The sequence below is a fragment of the Geotrypetes seraphini genome, chromosome 6 (genome assembly GCF_902459505.1).
Source record: "Geotrypetes seraphini chromosome 6, aGeoSer1.1, whole genome shotgun sequence".
NCBI lineage: Eukaryota > Metazoa > Chordata > Amphibia > Gymnophiona > Dermophiidae > Geotrypetes > Geotrypetes seraphini.
The window spans coordinates 27,310,755-27,327,976 of record NC_047089.1 but is presented as its reverse complement, the minus strand read 5'-3'; the positions used below and the strand labels follow the sequence as shown (position 1 = coordinate 27,327,976).

At 40.0% G+C, this 17,222-nt stretch overlaps 1 protein-coding gene across 4 annotated transcripts in view; it reads right to left on the bottom strand.

The window, feature by feature from the left end:
- Window positions 1-2,620: 2,620 nt before the first annotated feature.
- Window positions 2,621-17,222, bottom strand: part of CEP295 (centrosomal protein 295) — a 161,685-nt gene continuing 147,083 nt past the window's right edge. For all 4 annotated transcript variants that reach the window (XM_033950484.1, XM_033950485.1, XM_033950483.1 and 1 more), the window contains 4 exons: window positions 12,465-12,656; window positions 11,448-11,550; window positions 7,145-7,244; window positions 2,621-4,158 (listed from right to left, as the gene is read on the bottom strand). In XM_033950484.1, coding sequence (XP_033806375.1) covers window positions 4,126-4,158; window positions 7,145-7,244; window positions 11,448-11,550; window positions 12,465-12,656 — 428 coding nt within the window. In that variant the 3' untranslated portion in view covers window positions 2,621-4,125. The remainder of the gene's footprint in view (window positions 4,159-7,144; window positions 7,245-11,447; window positions 11,551-12,464; window positions 12,657-17,222) is intronic.

Below are 17,222 nucleotides of genomic sequence, written 5' to 3'. Positions count from 1 at the left end.
CTCACTGAAAAAAGTGGCTAAACAAAGAGATTAGGGATTTTGCTTTGCTACAGAGGTTAGCCAGTGCTGCCTTTGTAGAAATAAAAAGAGCTGAGCCTTTCAAAACTGTCAAGTCAAACAGTATATGACTTGAATTAGAAAGGTTTCTGTTGCTCCTAAATGTTTAGGTAGGATTATGGTCAATAATCGACCTCTTCTACAAAAAGATCCTAAATACTGACAATGTTAGGGTAGCAAGAAGAGTCCTCTACTGCAGACTCTTCTATGGTTTTACTTTCCTTTGTGCTTAGTTTACTAATACACAAATTCAACTCTAGGAACATCATGCAGTACATAAATATTAGTTAACATGCAGTACTGACTGCAGAAGTACCTAGTCGTGCTTCTCAAGTAGTTTGAGTATACTGAATGCTGGATACCCATTAGTTGAAAATATTCCAACAATAGTAATTAGTGTTAAAACCCAATGGTTAGGGCTGTAATAATCCCTTTTTATAACAGTTGTATTACAAACTGACATCCTCACAGGATTTGTCCTCCCAGGTCACTCTTTCCCCCTTCCACCACACAAAGTAATTCATGCAGTTATGCTATACCTGTCAATATTTTTCTACTGCTAAGTTAGTGGTGCCTAGCTCAGTTGTAAGTAATATTATAAATATGCAAGAACACAGCTTGTTATACTTCTTGTCACTTTGATTTTTCACTTGTGGCTGATGTACACTGCCTAGAAAGAAAGTTTAGGTTCTTAACTCGATAATCTTCTTTCCTATAAGTGGGAGCAGAGATCTTGAACTAATGGGTAGTCACCCCGAAATTGTGAGTTTCCTTGCAAAAGCTGCCAATTATCTACTTGCATGGCTCCACCTCTCCTCCCAGAGGGTTTTTCGTTAGCCTCTCAGTTTGTCCCAAAGCAATGGAGGTAACTAACAAATAAAACACAGAATTGAGGAGCACGGGGAAACTCCCTACATAACACTGACTTTTATAGTTCAAATAGACATCATACATTAAGCTTACAAAATCAAATGCAAATACCTGAATAGAAGGGCCAAATGAGCCAGCCTCTGTGTACTCATTATGCCTCCTTGAGGGTTCAGCATCCTCTGTGCAGTGGTTTCGCCGTGGACACAGATTTGGCCTTTGCTGCTTCTGTAAATGACCTAGTCACTCCAAAGCAACCCATCTGTAGTCCTAGGACCCTCAAAGGATCTGAGGAGACTGGCCTAAGGCCCCTACCCCTCCCTCATGCGCCCCCCCGGCACATGGATGCTTCTTGACTGGTCATCCAGTGCAAATCTAGCATTAATCCAGTGTATCAGAGCTTGAGGAGTCCATCTGTAGTGAATTATTGAAATTTCAAGGGATATTAAGGCAGATAGAGGCTTTTTAAAACAAATCTGGAAATCCAAGATGGCCACTGAAATAGTGATTTTGGCACTAAAAACAGCCCTTGGAGCCAAAAAGAAACGTGAAAAATTTGGGAAGGGGTTTCTATAGGTAGGAGACCCCCAATCTGGCCCCAGGAACCCTAAAAACGGAACCCCTCACCCAATTTCCCTATAGGGTGCAATAGCTAGTACTCACATGTGCCTGCTGTGTTGGGAACTGCTTTTTTTGCTTAAGTTGCCAGTGCAGCTGTGAAGAAGAGAAGACTTTCAGGCTCAGGCAAGCAAGGATTCCAGCTATTTGCTTCTTCAGACTGTCAGCTGGACCTTACGAAGGTGGGCTGAAACCCCAACCCCTACCAATCCACCTGCTTAACCAGGGGGAGACAAACACAGCCAGCCCCAATCCAACCCTTCAGACCAACCTGGGGCTCACACAGCCTTTGCTCAAGATCCAGAGTCTGGGATGAGCCATGCTTCCTAGGGGAACAGTCCCTGAGCCTTCTTAACTGATAAAGCAGGCTGGCTAGGAAGGTACTCTTAGAGAAGCCTGCTAGTAACAAACTTTTTTTATTTATTCAATTTTCTATACCGTTCTCCCAAAGGAGCTCAGAACGATTTACATTCATTTATTCAGGTACTCAAGTATTTTCCCTGTCTGTCCCAGTGGGCTCACAATCTATCTAATGTACCTGGGACAATGGGGGGATTAAGTGACTTGCCGAGGGTCACAAGGAGCAGAATGGGTTTGAACCCACAACTTCAGGGTGCTGAGGCTGTAGCTTTAACCACTGCGCCACTTCACTGAGAGTCTGTGTCTTATCGCAGTCAGAGCTGTCCCAGAACATTGGAAACCTCTGCAGCACAAAAGCTTCACAATTTGGGAAGAAAGTTCTGGAAAAATAAAACAAAAATCAGAGCATATCAGAAGACAATTTCTCAACTTGCTTACAGAAGTAAAAACTGAGGGGCACAGCCCTCTGGGAGAAGAGGTGAAGCTATGCAAGATGATGATTGACAGCTTCTGCAAGGAAACTCGTGGTTTGGGGGCAATTACCCATTAGTTCAGGATCTCTGTTCCCATTGCATTGGAATTGTAGATAGTTACGGCCTTTAAATATCTTAAATAAATGAGCTTCAAAGTCATTGGATTTACACCAGTGGAAGAAAAACATTTCAACGGGATTTTATAAACTGATTTGGTATTTAAGAATGAACAATCAAAAATGTTATACTTTTATCATAAAATATTTATTAATGTGGTTTAGTAGTTAGTATACTACACTTCTAAAATGGATTGAAAAGACCCTTCCTGTAAACTAAAATAAAAAGTTGTTTAAAATAAGTAGCCCAAACACATGTGAAGGCAGATTTTAGACAGAAAATACAAACTGGAATTGGATGTTAAATTCCAGTAGTATTTTAGTGTAGAGGCTTTTTAAAAATATATACTAGGAAAGATCATATATGTGATGGCTATGCATAGAAGAAGCAGCCATTTTAGAACGGTAAAATCTAAATCAATGGGGCAACAACAGCAACAGATGCTGTTGGTATATCAGAACTTAGAAGTGTAAATGCTAACAAATAGAGCTATACATTTAGGGTCCCCGTATCCGCAGGTTAATACATTCCAAGACCTACCACTGTTATGTGAAACCGTGGATAATAGGGAACGCTATTATAACATGCCATTCTGAAGGGCTTTCTGAATACAAACACTGTGAACAGCAAGAACGCTAGAAATCGGCAATAAGCAGCATCTCTTGCCTGCTGCTCGCACCGGCCCAAGTTGCCCCCTTCTGATATCACATCCAGGTCGCAGAACAAGGAAGTGACATCAGAGGAAGAGCTGAGGTTGGCACGAGCAGCAGGCAGGAGATGCTGTTTTCTGCCAGTGAAGATTTAAGGAGGTATGCTGGGGGGTTGTTTGTGGGCATAGAGTGGTAGAGTGCAAAGGGAGCGCACTTGGACCATGGTAAACCACAGATAATTGAAACCGCAGATACAGAATCAGCATGCACAAGGGCCCTGTATGCCTAAAATTTTGAAAATCTACCCATTTTTATTCTTCCGATTAGATGCAGTGTGCTATTGCTCAGCATGACGGGGGTGGAGGAAGAAGCATTAAAGGATTAAGGGGATGACCTCCCTAATCCCTCTGCCCAAAACAAACACTTTTCCAAAAACTACAAAGAACCCTGCAGCAGATATAAATTCCCATTTAGAAATGGAGAACATGTGTATTATTCCTCCTCAATCAGTCCTGCCAAATACATACCCCCTTGTCATATACTCATATTGCAGATTTTTCAACATATTAATTCCTGCTTTCTACATGGGCAAATGCCATTATTTACAAGTGTAAAATCATAAATAGATTTCTAAAATATGATGCATCTTAGAAATTCTGTATTAAAATATTCAACAGGTTTTGTATCTATAGTTTGACCCATCACATACACCTTTTACACAGGATATTTCTTAAGACAAAGTGAAACTCATGGTAATAAAGCAATGAATGTTACATACTTATGGATTAATTAACCAGATCTAGCTGTACATTAAATTAGATTTAAATAGTCAATACAGTCATTTTGTTAATTTATAAAAGGTATATTATATTTACATACATCATAAAAATGATAAATATGCATAGGAAAACATTTTGTTTGTAACAAAATAAAGTTCATTTTGATATCTCAATTCTTCCAGGCACTCTGATTTCTAAAGGTGGTCATTTTTTGGCTCGCAGTTTTTGCAGTGTTCTCTGTAGGTAAAAGTAGAATTTGTAAATATCAACTAGTACAATATAAGCAAATTTACCAATGAAGATTGCTAAATGAAGCATAAAAGTATAATCTCATTATAGTTTGTGTCTGAAGAGAAAACAGGTTGAGTGCATCGATTTTCCTAGACTTCTATCACACCACAGTTAGAAGAAACAGGGTAAAGCTAGAAACTCCAAAACCTTTAGTTCTTAGGGTAACCAATTTGGAGATATCCTTACTATCAATTCCAGTTCTGTTAACACCCCTAGGAACAAAGGAGAGATGCTGACTAGGGATGGTATAAGGCAGGGGTCGGCAACTGTTTTAAAGCAAAGAGCCAATTTATCCTAAAACTTTGACCCAAGATTTACAAAGAGCTGCAATGGGTAGAGAAGGGAGTTTGAGATATTCCAGGTCTCTCACTTTCTCTCCCTTCTTTCTTCCCTCCAACCCCTCACAAGTCTCTGCACCTCTCTTCCCTCCTTTCCTTCCCATTGCCCCTGGCCGTATCCCTCCCCCCAACCCATAGCCAAGGTTATTTCCCTCCCAACCCAATGCTACCCCCCCCCCCAGGCCTATCAAGGTACCTAGTGGTCCAGTGGGGTCTTTGTGGCAGGAGCGTGGTCCTCTCACTTCTGCATCCACACAGCTGCTTTCTTAAATGACTGCCATGACCTTTCACGGCTGCTCGTGGCATTTCCTGTAGTATGATGAGCTGCCACAAGGTCGTGGCAGCCATTTTAGAAGGCAGCCGTGATGAGGCAGGAATGAGAGGGCTGAGCTCCTGCCATGAAGACCCCCTGCTGGATCACTAGATACCTCAGTAGGCCGGGGGCGTGGGGGAATCGTGAGGTTAGGAGGAAGATTAAAGGGGTGGGGGCCTGGAGAGAAGCAGCCACAGGGCAGAAGAGCCAAGTGTGACTCGCGAGCTGCAGGTTGCCGACCCCTGGTATAAGGGCACAGGAAAGCAATACTGGACATTGGTAGGGGCATAGAGACATAAAGAAACAAAGCTAAATATGAATGGAGTATATCAGGGGTGTCTAACCTGCGGCCTGAGGGCCACATGCGGCCCAGTAAAGTATTTTGTGTGACCCCGGTCGAGGGCGATGCAGTGTTTTCCTCTTCTGCCCCTGGGTGTTTACTGTCTTGCTGGCTCCTTCCTCTGTCTTGCTGCAGCGTTTCCATGTTTGTGCAGCTCCAGAAACATTTTTTTCAGCCAATGCGGCCCAGTGAAACCAAAAGGTTGGAAACACCCTGGAGTATATGATCTTAAAAGGGCAATGCTGGATACAGAAGGGGAGCTATATGGACACAGTGGCAAGAAAGAATGACATGGGGGACAAATTTTTCCCCATCCCCGCAGGAACTTAAATTTCCTATCCCCGCGAGCTTTGTTGTTATCCCATTCCTATAAGCTCTGCCTTAACCACACAAGCCTCGAACACATGATTTTAAAGTGTTCTAGGCTTGTACAGATGAAGACAGAGCTTATAGGAATGGGGCTGGGACAGGACGGGAAAATGAATTCCTGCGGAGACGGGGAGAAATTTGTCCCCATGTCATTCTCTAGGTAAAAATCCTGGACATAGAGGAGAATAGGTACACAGAAGGGAGATTTAGAACTTGGGGAGGATATAAGGACAAGAACACAGAGGTGTGATGATGGACAGGGGAAGATGGATGATGGCCATACAAATATCAATTGAACAAGAGACCCTTCCTGGTAAGGAAGTTAAGAGAAGACAGAAGCAAGCAGAAACCAATAACTGGGACCAACATGATTAGAAAAATAAAATGACCACACAAGAAAGGCAGGAAAAATATTGTATTTTTATTATTTTGTGATTAGAATGTGTCAGTTTATGAAATTGACATTTTCTAGAGCTAGTGTTAAGACATGGTTGGGGCCCAGGAAAGACATCTGGGAGAGGACCCCAAAGCCCACTATAAAACTGTACCTTCTTCTGTTTCAGAGAGGCTTGGAGTCCTCTCTGGCCAGAGGCAATTGCCCTAGTTGCATCCCCCTAACACCATCCCCGACAGTATATAAGGAAATGCATTGCTTTCATTTTCTCTGGTAATGTACTACATATGCATAGTCTGGCTTATTTGGCTTTCTATTTAATTTCTGTTTCGAGTTTCTGTGCTTGCAGTCTTGTGTTCCGTATGGGTGACTGAGCCCAGGTATTCTGTTAGCAGATGTATTGATATTTAAGGGACCACTGCTGGCATGGTAGATTTGCTCTAGGTCCCGAGTGTCCTTTTTGTGGAGTTTTGTATTATTCTTAATACTGAGGTTTATGTTGCTGTTACTGAGATGACACTAGAATTGGACATTTCTTCATAAAGTTAGTTTATGGGGAAATGTCCTAGCTCTGTATCCATTGCTGGAAGACTATGGATTAATGAGGGCTGCAGAGGGCAACTTCTTGTACGTCCCCAACCCTCAATTTTGCCTCATTTTCTAAATCCTGCCCTGCTACCCTCGTTGCAGTTGTTGGGGGTAAGGTAGAATACGGCCAGATCATGGGTGCACCAGCTAGTGGGGTTTTCTGTTTCGAAAAGTTGGCAACCCTGGCGCCTGCCCACCTTACTTGTTGGTCGGCTCAATAAAGCCTTCTGGCTACGCCACTGTCTGGAAGATGAAAAAAGGAATAAAGAAATGGCAAGCAATTTCTCCTGTTTGAGACGTTGTTGTCTTTTCTCACTTCCCTGCGAACACCTAAGTTCTCTGATCACCAGCTGCTCTAAACTTCATTTACATGTGCGAATAATTTAACTTCTCCCTCAATTGGCTGCTGTATAGAGTAATGTATACTAGCTGACACACAATATCCTTTTCAAATAAAAACAAAACAGATGAGCATTTTACATAAGGACAACTAGAGCTTTAAGTTACAAGTTGAAAGATGAGCTACTACATTATACGAGAAAGTAAGCATTAGTTGTATAATCTCAAATTTCAGGAGTCAAATTGGTTACCTTTTTAAATTCTTTTGCCTTTTCCCTGTTCTTAGCATAGGAATCTTGCCTTGCTTGCTCATCTTTCCTGGTCTTTACTTCATTTAATTGATTATATAACCTGCAATGCAATAAAACAAAGTTATTCATCTCTAGTATACTTTCTCTGAGGATAGCAGGATTGAATATTCTTTTATGTGAATGGCATCATCTGTTGGAGCCTGTGCAGGAATGCTACTCACCTTCTATAAGCTGTTGGCAGCATCGTACCTCATAACCACATATCTTCCTGCCTGTTGCATCAGACCAGCTCAGACTAATATGTACAGCTGATCAAATTCAACTCCAGGGAAAGTGGATGGTAGAGCTGCCCGATTCAAATCAATTCACCAATTCAATTTGGCTGAATCAATTTGATCTTGTTTTTATTTTTTTTTTAAACCAGACTTACTGATTCAGGCCTGCTATTGGGCTTTCCCTCTACCAAGTCCTTCCTTCTGAAGTAACTTCCTGTTTCAAATCGAATTGGAAATTTTTTCCCTAAATCAGGCAGCACTAGTGGGTGGGTATGTAAAAACATTCATCTTATCTTGCTTCTTTCCCTATGGTACAAATGATTTCTTTCCTTTACATCATTGGCATTCTTTTCTAGGTTCTATTTTACTGTATTGTAAACCACCCTGTGACACTTTCAGGAAGGGTATTATCTTTAAATTTTAACAAAGCATAAACCATCTTACTGTCTTCAGAGAGCACCTGCTACAGATGAGTAGCATTTTTCTTTGAAACAAGCAGAATGAAACTATTCTTACATATGGGAATTCCTAGCTACCTGCCTTAACATATGTAAATGAAATGCAGTTTGCTAGCCAATTAGAAAGAGTGCATTTATCAATGGCAGCCCCCTCCCCCTCCATCCTGTTTGGGTCTAAAGAAACAAAGCTGGATGGACTTTATAAGGGCTTTAGTCTATTCCAGATAGGCATTCTAGGCTCTCTTACAGTCCAAAGTGTGCAGGCAACGTTCACATTTGTGGGCAAGAGGCTACAGGAAGAATGTCACTAGAATAACTAACTGGTTATGATGAAAATTAGGATGTGCGTTGTTCAAAACCTTAGTATAAAACAGGTCAGATACTAGGGCCTAGAGCTCACTAACCCTGCAGGCAGAAGTGACCACCACCAAAAACAGGACTTTCCAGATGAAGGCGTCCAGCTGCTCAAAAGGAACTTTCATCAGCTGGGTAAAAGCATTGAGATCTGATGACACTGCAAGGGCTTTGATGGGAGGCTTTAAGGACTGGAATGAAGCAAAGAACTAAGGGCTGAGCAAAGATGGTTTACCTTTCAAGTGATGATGATTAGTGCCAAGTGCATGAAGCTGAATCCTTACCGAGTTTGTCTTGAGGTCGGATTACAAGATATGTAGAAGCAGTTTCTGGATAGGATAGAAGGGATCTAGTGCCTCTTCCTTACATGAAATGGCAAAACTCTTTCCCTTAAAACAATAAAATTTCCTAGTAGAATCTTTCCTGGAATCCAGAAAAACCCGAGACACTGGCAAGTTCATGGAATCCACTACTACCCTCTTAATATCTAAGCTGTGGTGGCTAGGGACTAGAGGTCAGGATGTAGAAGGGTTCCCCCCCTTCCTCAGTGATGAGAGCTGAGAAGCACTCCAATCTCCATGAATCTTCAGATGAAGAGGGAACTACATCTATCCTTGCCAATAAGATGTGATTAGGTGGTTCCTCAATTGTGCTTGAGTTTCAAGAGTTTTTGCCATGAGAAGCATAGAACATGCATAAAGAAGATCCTTCCCCCAATGTCGTAGAAAAGGCATCCAACACTAGTTTGCCACAACACTAGACTGAAGTAGAATAGGAGGTCCTTTCTTGTTGAGGTAAGGGGCAAAATGAAGTTCCACACTCTCGAAAGATTACAAGACCCAACAACCTGTCTATCAGACTGTTGTCTTTCCCCATGTGGCCATGATTGAAATCCCTTGGGCCCACTTCCACATCCTCCGTGCTTGCTGACACAACAGGTACAATTCTGTGCCTCCCTGCTTGTTAATGTAACACACCACAATCTGATTGTTTGTCTAGATTAGAATAATCCTGTTTACCAACTGATCTCTGAAAGCTTTTGAAGCATTTCAATTGCTCTTAGTTTCAGGAGCTTTTTTCTGGTGAAGTTTCTCTTGAGCAGGCCACAGACCTTCTGTGTGAAGTCTATCTATGAGGATCCCCATCCCAGGTCATTTGCATTCATCATTCAAGTCTTTTTGAATCTGAGGAATTTGGAAAGGTATGCACTTGGTCAAACTGGAAAGAACTGCCAACCAAACAGATACTCCTTGATAGAAGTCATGACAGATATTACATCCTGAAGGTTCTGTCTGGCCTGCAATCATTGAGAAGACGATGTCCACTTCAGCCTGCCTCAAACTGAGGCATGCTATGAGGAGTGATATGGATAGCCGAGGCCATTCTCAACATCCACAGAGCTGTTAACTGTAGCATCTCTGCAACCACTGACATCAGAATGTTGACCCGTTGCTGCAGGAGAAATGTGGAAGTCTATTGTGATGGGCTGATACTCAGAGAAACTAGGTTTGTCATAAATTATCCCAGCACCTGAACTGTCAAACAAACACATTGATTCTTTTGTCCCTTTCTCTGATTTGTTCTTGATCAGCCAATTGTGTTGGTATGAAAGCATGTGCACCCCCAAGTCTGTGTAGAAATGCTCCTCTGGGGCAGATGTTTGCCTCTCATGCAATGGGGGAAGGGTCTGAGGGAAGACCAATAGACCCCTCCTCTGATAAGACCTCTGGTGCTTCCTCAGACACCCAGGAGTACATAGAATCCAACTTAAGTACTTGCCAGGAGACATCCAAATCTGTCTACCTCAAAACGACAGACCTCATGATTGGGCCTCAACCTGAAGTGTCAAAGGCACCAGAGTCTTCCAGGGCATGAGGAGCTTCCTCCTCTGAAGAACTAAAGATCAGCGTGTGGGCCTCCAGGATGGACAACCATTTTCAGCCTTCGCATCAATACCCTTGATGCCATAGCCTTAGTATCTCCTCCTGGAACCTGTCCATGAGCTGCTCCTCAAGGGCTGCCACAGACAGACAGGGGAATTAGTCAGAGCAGTCATATCCTTCAAAGACCCCAAGTATTTTAGGGGCTGGGTCTCAGCTCTTTGCAGGCTTATGCACCCCTATCCGATGTCCAGGACTGCAAGTTACCCTCACAATGGAGACCACTTCAAGATACCGGTGACCTCAGTGCTGTGCTTCAAGGGAAAGCAATCTTATTTATTCAATTTTCTAGCCTATCCTCTCAAAAAAGCCCAGGATAGGTTACAATTGTACACACACAGTATTGGACAATTAGGGACAGACACAGGTTGAAGTTAGTTTTACGGATTTAACAACAGGTTACCCACAGACAGACAAGTGTTCTTGCACAGGCTGAAGTAAGTTTTATGGTTTCAATAACTGGGCAGAATGAACACTAAAATAAGGTGTCAATTTGAAGCTCAAAGCTATACACTGAGGGGTGTTTTAGGCAAAAAGATGGGTTGATGCTGCTTCTCCTCTGCTGGACGCACTTCATAGGCATCCCTTCATGAGGACAAATCCTTCCTGGTTGTCAGGGTGGAAGGGAAAGGGAGAAGGGCTGGGATTTGATATACTGCCTTTCTGTTGTTAGAATCAAAGTGATTTACATATTATAGACAAGGAAATATTAAATACCTGGGGAAATAGAAAGTTAAATGACTTGCCTAGTCACCAGGAGTTGCAGTGTGAATCAAACCCAATTCCCCTGGTTCTTAGGCCACTGCACTCCTCTTAGACACCAGGCAACTCCTCCGAGATCCCCCTCTATGCTGATGCATCACCAGTGTCCAATGCAGCTTCTGGAGCCATAATGACTGATGCTCCTAACGCCAAGGTCGATGGCCCAGACTTGATGCTTAAGTATTATTTAAAAATTGACTTAAAATATATTTATAAAAAATACACGACTTATGTAGAGCTCATGGCAATGAGAGGATAACTGAGCCTTGAGTGACACTTCTGAAGTCCTGTATGAGAATTTTTTGAATGTTATATAATAGATATTTAAAAATAATTTATATATTATTCTGGGAAAAAGTAGATAATTCATCTCTTATATACATGGCACTCAAGTTTAGCAGGCATTAGAAATATGTTCAGAGAGAGATATTAATACAGATAAAAACTCAAGGATTGTGAATCCAGATCTTGAAATGATCTGGATTTTGCAATTTGCTCAGAGCACTTTTCCTACCTCAGTGTTCTTTGGTACATCTGTACTTCCACAGATTTTCTGTCCTCAGGAGTGCACACTTTGACCTCACCAACTTTCTTCAACTGATAGGCTGTTGGAGCAACTGTGTGTCAGAATAAAAATACATAAAACTGTTATCCAAATCATATGGCCGTGCTAAGAGGAAACATTCAGGAATTCACACCTCCTTAATGCTATGATGTAGAAATGAATTTAAAATCAAATAAACCCAATTGAAAAAGATGAAAAAAGAGAGTCAAAAAAATTATCTCTTTTTTATTTCCAGAACAGAGAAACAGCACAATAGCCCAACGTGAAACGCCCAATTAAACCAAAAAAATTACATTTTTGTATAAAAAGGGAGGGTCTTCAGTCTTCTACTCTATGTTGTGATATCAAAAAACATGTTGATATTAAATTTTCAGCACCTCAGAAGGACCTTCTTAAGGTCTGACTAGAGGACTGTGAAAAGTACAGCTGCTGATTAATTGTGTTAACTAAAGTGTTAATTTTCTGTGCAATTATTTTAAGTGTGATCAACAGCCGAGGGGTGGGGCTGGTGCTGTACCTCTGACTTCCCCCACCCTCCCACTGGTCTAGCAGTAATCTCGTTCCCATCCCCCTATTCCTCCAGTGTTTTTTAACTTGCCTAGGTCTCTGGCAACATCAACAATGCAAGCAGGCTTCTTCCACTAGCCCCAAGAGCCCTTCTGGAGCCAGATCCCAGCTCTTGGGCAGAAGTACAGTTAACTTATGATTAATTATTTTAATCATGAGATTAATCATAATAAAAAATTTTAATCATACAATAGCCCTAATAAAAAGGAAAATTTTATAACTAGAGAATATAAAAGTAGTTTGATCTTAGGCTCACAGTCTCTCAGTACTAAAATGAATTAGATCCGATACATACTTTAAAATTCTCTCTCTTTCAAGGCTCCCCTCCACCCAGCAGGGTTGCCTGCAATAGTCGACAGTATTAAAGAAAGGATGTGATCCCATTTTCAACAAACTTACCACTAGAAGAAAGTGTCCTCTGCAGCAGAGATTCTTCTGTTGGAGTATGGGTAGTTCCTATTTTTCCAGGAGTGTCTCCTCTCTTTTTTATTTCTTCCAATCTTTGGCACGATCTCTTAATGAAATCCATTTTTCGCTTTAAAAATGCCTCCTGCAAACTCCCTGGACAAGATGCAACATCGAGCTGCATTACTATAGAGAAAATAAGTGTTCTGATTATTATTTTTTTTTCCTTCTTTATTCATTTTCAAATTTGACAATAAGTGCACAAAATAATATATTTCAACAAGTTATTACACAATAGCACTTTGATATCTACTACATAAAAATCTAGTGATACGTTTACCCCCCCCACCTCCCAACCTTCATATTTTCAATCAGAATATACACATATCATAGAATATAGAATATAAGTGTTCCGATTATTGCACTTCAATTGAAATTGCTCATCACAGTATGTACTATCTACTGCAGCACAGGCTTTATATAAGAGAGTGGCTCTTGGTAACAGGTGTGAGGGGGAGGGAGGGTAAGATGCAGAGCACTAAAGTTTTAACTGGGCTGCCATTTCTCAGCAAATCTACAGATATGACCCATGATGTAAATGTGTAAAAATGGAAACTGCTTTTATTAAAATCACCTAATTTGGCATACTATAAGAATACGAGTAATTGAAAAAAAGAGAAGGAATTGCTTTTTGTCCAACAACTATTCTATGCAGGTGTCTGCATAAAATTATTTTCATAGAAATTGCTTCAAAATACTATCTAAGAGGTCATATAACAGCAACAGTTACTCTTAATTTTGAATTAAATCTTACCAGATCTATTGAAAATCAAACAATGAAATGAATGCTCTCATTTCATTGGATAAAGGTCAGTTGTTTTTTTATCAATAATTTTTTTTTATTGAAAATCCAGAGAAACAAAAACAACAGCAAAGAAACCAGATATACAAAGTCAAAACAACAGATTAAAACTCAGCACTTTTATTATGATGAATTCTTGGTTGATGTAACAAAGCTGAATTATTTAGCTGATTTCCATTACCTAATATGGTTTCAGCTTGCACCACAAATCCACAAGACTCTCTTATGCTGATTCTAATATTTAGCTCCTCCGAGGTCAAATCTTCCTGAATAGGCCACTGTTGCACCAGAGGTAAGTCTCAAATAGAGAATGACAAGGGGACAAATATTTCCCTATCCCTGCAGGAACTCATTTTCCTGTCCATACCCACAAGTTCTTTTCCTGTCCCAGCCCCATTCCTGCAAGCTCCATCCTCATCTACACAAGCTTCAAATACTTTAAAATCATAAGTGTTCAAGGCTTGTGTAGTTAAGTGAGAGCTTAGGGAAAGCGAGAAAACTTACGGGATGGGACGGGGCCAAATTTGTCCCTGTGTTATTCTCTAGTCTCAAACCACTAGTTACACTCTGATCACTAGTATCTGAGTGCTCCTGGCATTGTGATTCACAATAACAGATGTCTAAAAGTTTATTCAAGTTCAAGTTTATTCAGGATTTAATATCCTGCTCAAAGAAATTGTCTAATTGGCTTACAATCGAGCCAAATAGGAGAGGGAATACGCAGATGAGCCTGGACTATGGGGGAAAGGGCAGAACTACAAAACTTGAAAGGAAAGCATGGGGGGAGGAGGGAATAGAATGGAAAGATACACTCTACTACTGATTTTGGAGAGAGAAAGAAGGGTCAGAGATGAAGTATTGGTATCTGAGAAATGTTTTAAGTTCCAATTTAAATTTGGCCAAAGAGGGCTGGAGTTTAAGATGGAGTGGCCAAGCATTCCATAGTTCAGAAACTTGCACTGAAAAATTAGAGCAACGGATTGTGTCTAAGATGATTTCACAGAAGGTGGGTGTAGTAAAACTATTTTGATAGGATGACCTGAGGATTCTAGTTGGACAGTAGGAAGTCAGGAGTTTAAATAGGTAGGGAGGAGTATCAGCAGCATGGATTTTAAACACAAGCAGAATTTTATAGGTAATACAATGTGCAACAGGGAGCCGGTAAGCAGCCTTAAGAAGAGGAGTGATGTGATTGAATTTACAGCAATTAGTTTTGATAACAGTATTTTGGATGATTTGAAGACATTTCTTATTTTTGACCTTGATGCCTTTGTACAATGATTTTCAATACCTCTTATCGTAGACCTTATTATCATCAACAGTTTTTTCAGCAGTACTACCCTAGATGACATTTTCTCCTTTATAGTAGACTCAACTATCAACAGGCTCCAACCTCTTCTTACTTGCAGAAACAATGCCCAAAAGAAAGGAAGCAAGTTTCAAGTGGCCAAGTCCATCCTGCTCTCAAATCCATCCCTAATTTTTGACAAATTACCAATAGGATGCCGGCTCAACCAGTTCCTTCCTGCCTGGCAAGCCATCACAATGGAGAACTAGGTCTTGAATATTATCTCTCAAGGCTATCATCTCAACTTTCATTCAAAAATCCAAGTTTTACAATTGCCTCAACCTTCTCAAACTCCTCAACACCACATTCTACTACATGAAGCAGAGCTAGCCCTTCTAATGCAAAATAATGCAATAGGCTTCTACTCCAATTTTTCCCTAGTCCCCTCAGGGCTTTCATCCTATACTACATCTCTATTTATTCAACGCATACCTCAGGTGGGAAAAATTCAGAATGATATCACTGTCAACTATATTCTCTCTTTTGAGACCCAACGACTGGCTGGCCACCCTCGACCTCAAGGATGCATACACCCACATTCCCATTCATCCCACTCCACTGGCAATTCCTCCGCTTCAAATTTTTATCCCATCACTACTAGTACAAGGTACTTCCTTTCGGGCTTTCGTCAGCCCTATGAGTTTTCACGATATGCTTAGCAGTGGTAGCAGCGCATCTTCGTAAGTGATGCCACTTCGTCTATCTGTACTTCGACAACTGGCTTCTAGTGGTCCATTCCAGGGATCAATTGCTTCTCACTATCCAGGACACCTTATCCACACTACAATCCCTTGTCAATTACGACTTCATCTCTCATTCTGGTTCATGTACATTCATAGGCGCTCACATAAATACCATTGTGGCATATGCCTATCTTCTTTTTTTTTTTTTTTTTTCCCATTATTTTTTATTTTCAAATTTTACATAAAGTGTACAACATATTAAATACAATTGATAAATACACAATATCACTTTTATATCTAATAGATCATGTTCTAAATATATTTTTTCTCCCTCTCCCTCCCCCCACCCTTCTATTACTTTTCAATCATACCTTGCATATTATATATCATATTATATCATATTATGTAAAAATTATTTTCATTACCTCCCCTCTATGTGTGTCACTCAAAAATTATTAAAAAGAAGAAAAGAAGAAGAAAAATTATATTATTTATTCATTACAATATTTTGTCAATGGCCCCCATATTTTTATAAATTTAGTATATGTCCCTCTTTGTATTGCTATTGCTCTTTCCATTTTGTATATATGACAAATTTTATTCCACCAAAATGTATAATTTAGGTTTTTATAATTCTTCCAGTTGTTAGTTATATGTTGAATGGCGACTCCTGTCATAATTAATAAAAGCTTGTTATTTTCTGGTGTAATTTGACTTTTTTTCCTCATCATCATTCCAAATAATATTGTATCATATGATATTGATATATGATTTTCCATCAATTTATTAATTTGTGGCCAAATTGAATTCCAAAAACTTTTAATGTAGGGACAATGATACAATAAGTGATCTAATGTCCCTGGTTCTAGATTACAGTGCCAGCATCTATTAGACTTAGAACTGTCTAATTTTTGTAAACGTGTAGGGGTCCAAAAAGCTCTATGTAATAAAAAGAACCAAGTTTGTCTCATAGACGCTGACACTGTACATCTTATTCTCCAAGACCAAATTAGTGGCCATTGAGATGCATTGATTTGATGCTTAATCTCAATGCTCCAAATATCTCTTAGACCATTTTTTGGTTTTTTATTCAAATATCCAGATATTAATTTATACCACAATGCGGCTTGATGTCCTAGGAAGTCTGCTTGAAAACATAAGAACTTTAAACTATATTGATTATTCAATGTTTTCCATTTAGGGAACCCAACCTGAATGGCCTGCTTCAATTGCAACCATTTAAAACTTTGTGTTTTACTTAGACCAAATCTATGTTGCAATTGTGAAAATTCCAGCAGTTTACCTTCTGAAATAACATCATCTAAAGATCTAATGCCTACAATAATCCAGTTCTTCCAAAGGATTTGAGCTCCGCCAATTTTGATCTTGGAGTTTATCCATATAGATTGATTAGTTGATTTGTTTATTGGGATAGGTGTTAATTTATCAATAAATCTCAACGTTTTCCAAGTATCCATTAATATTTTATTTTCTCTGTATCTTCTAGGCATGTTAATACTTGGAAGTTGAACTAAATTTAGGGGAAACATAAGGCGCCATTCCAAATATAACCAATCTGGTGCATTATCTATAAGTTCTGGGAGGATCCAATACATACCTTGACGTAGAATATAGGCTTGATGGTACCTATAGAAATTTGGAAAATTTACCCCTCCCTCCTTAATTGATTTTTGCAAAGTTACTAAAGCTATTCTAGGTGTTTTACCAAGCCAAAGAAATTTTGTTAAAATGCTATTAAGCTTTTTATAAAAGGACCCCTGAAAATAAATAGGTATCATACTCATTTGGTAGCAAACTACAGGTAACATCATCATTTTAATAGATATGCCTATCTTCTT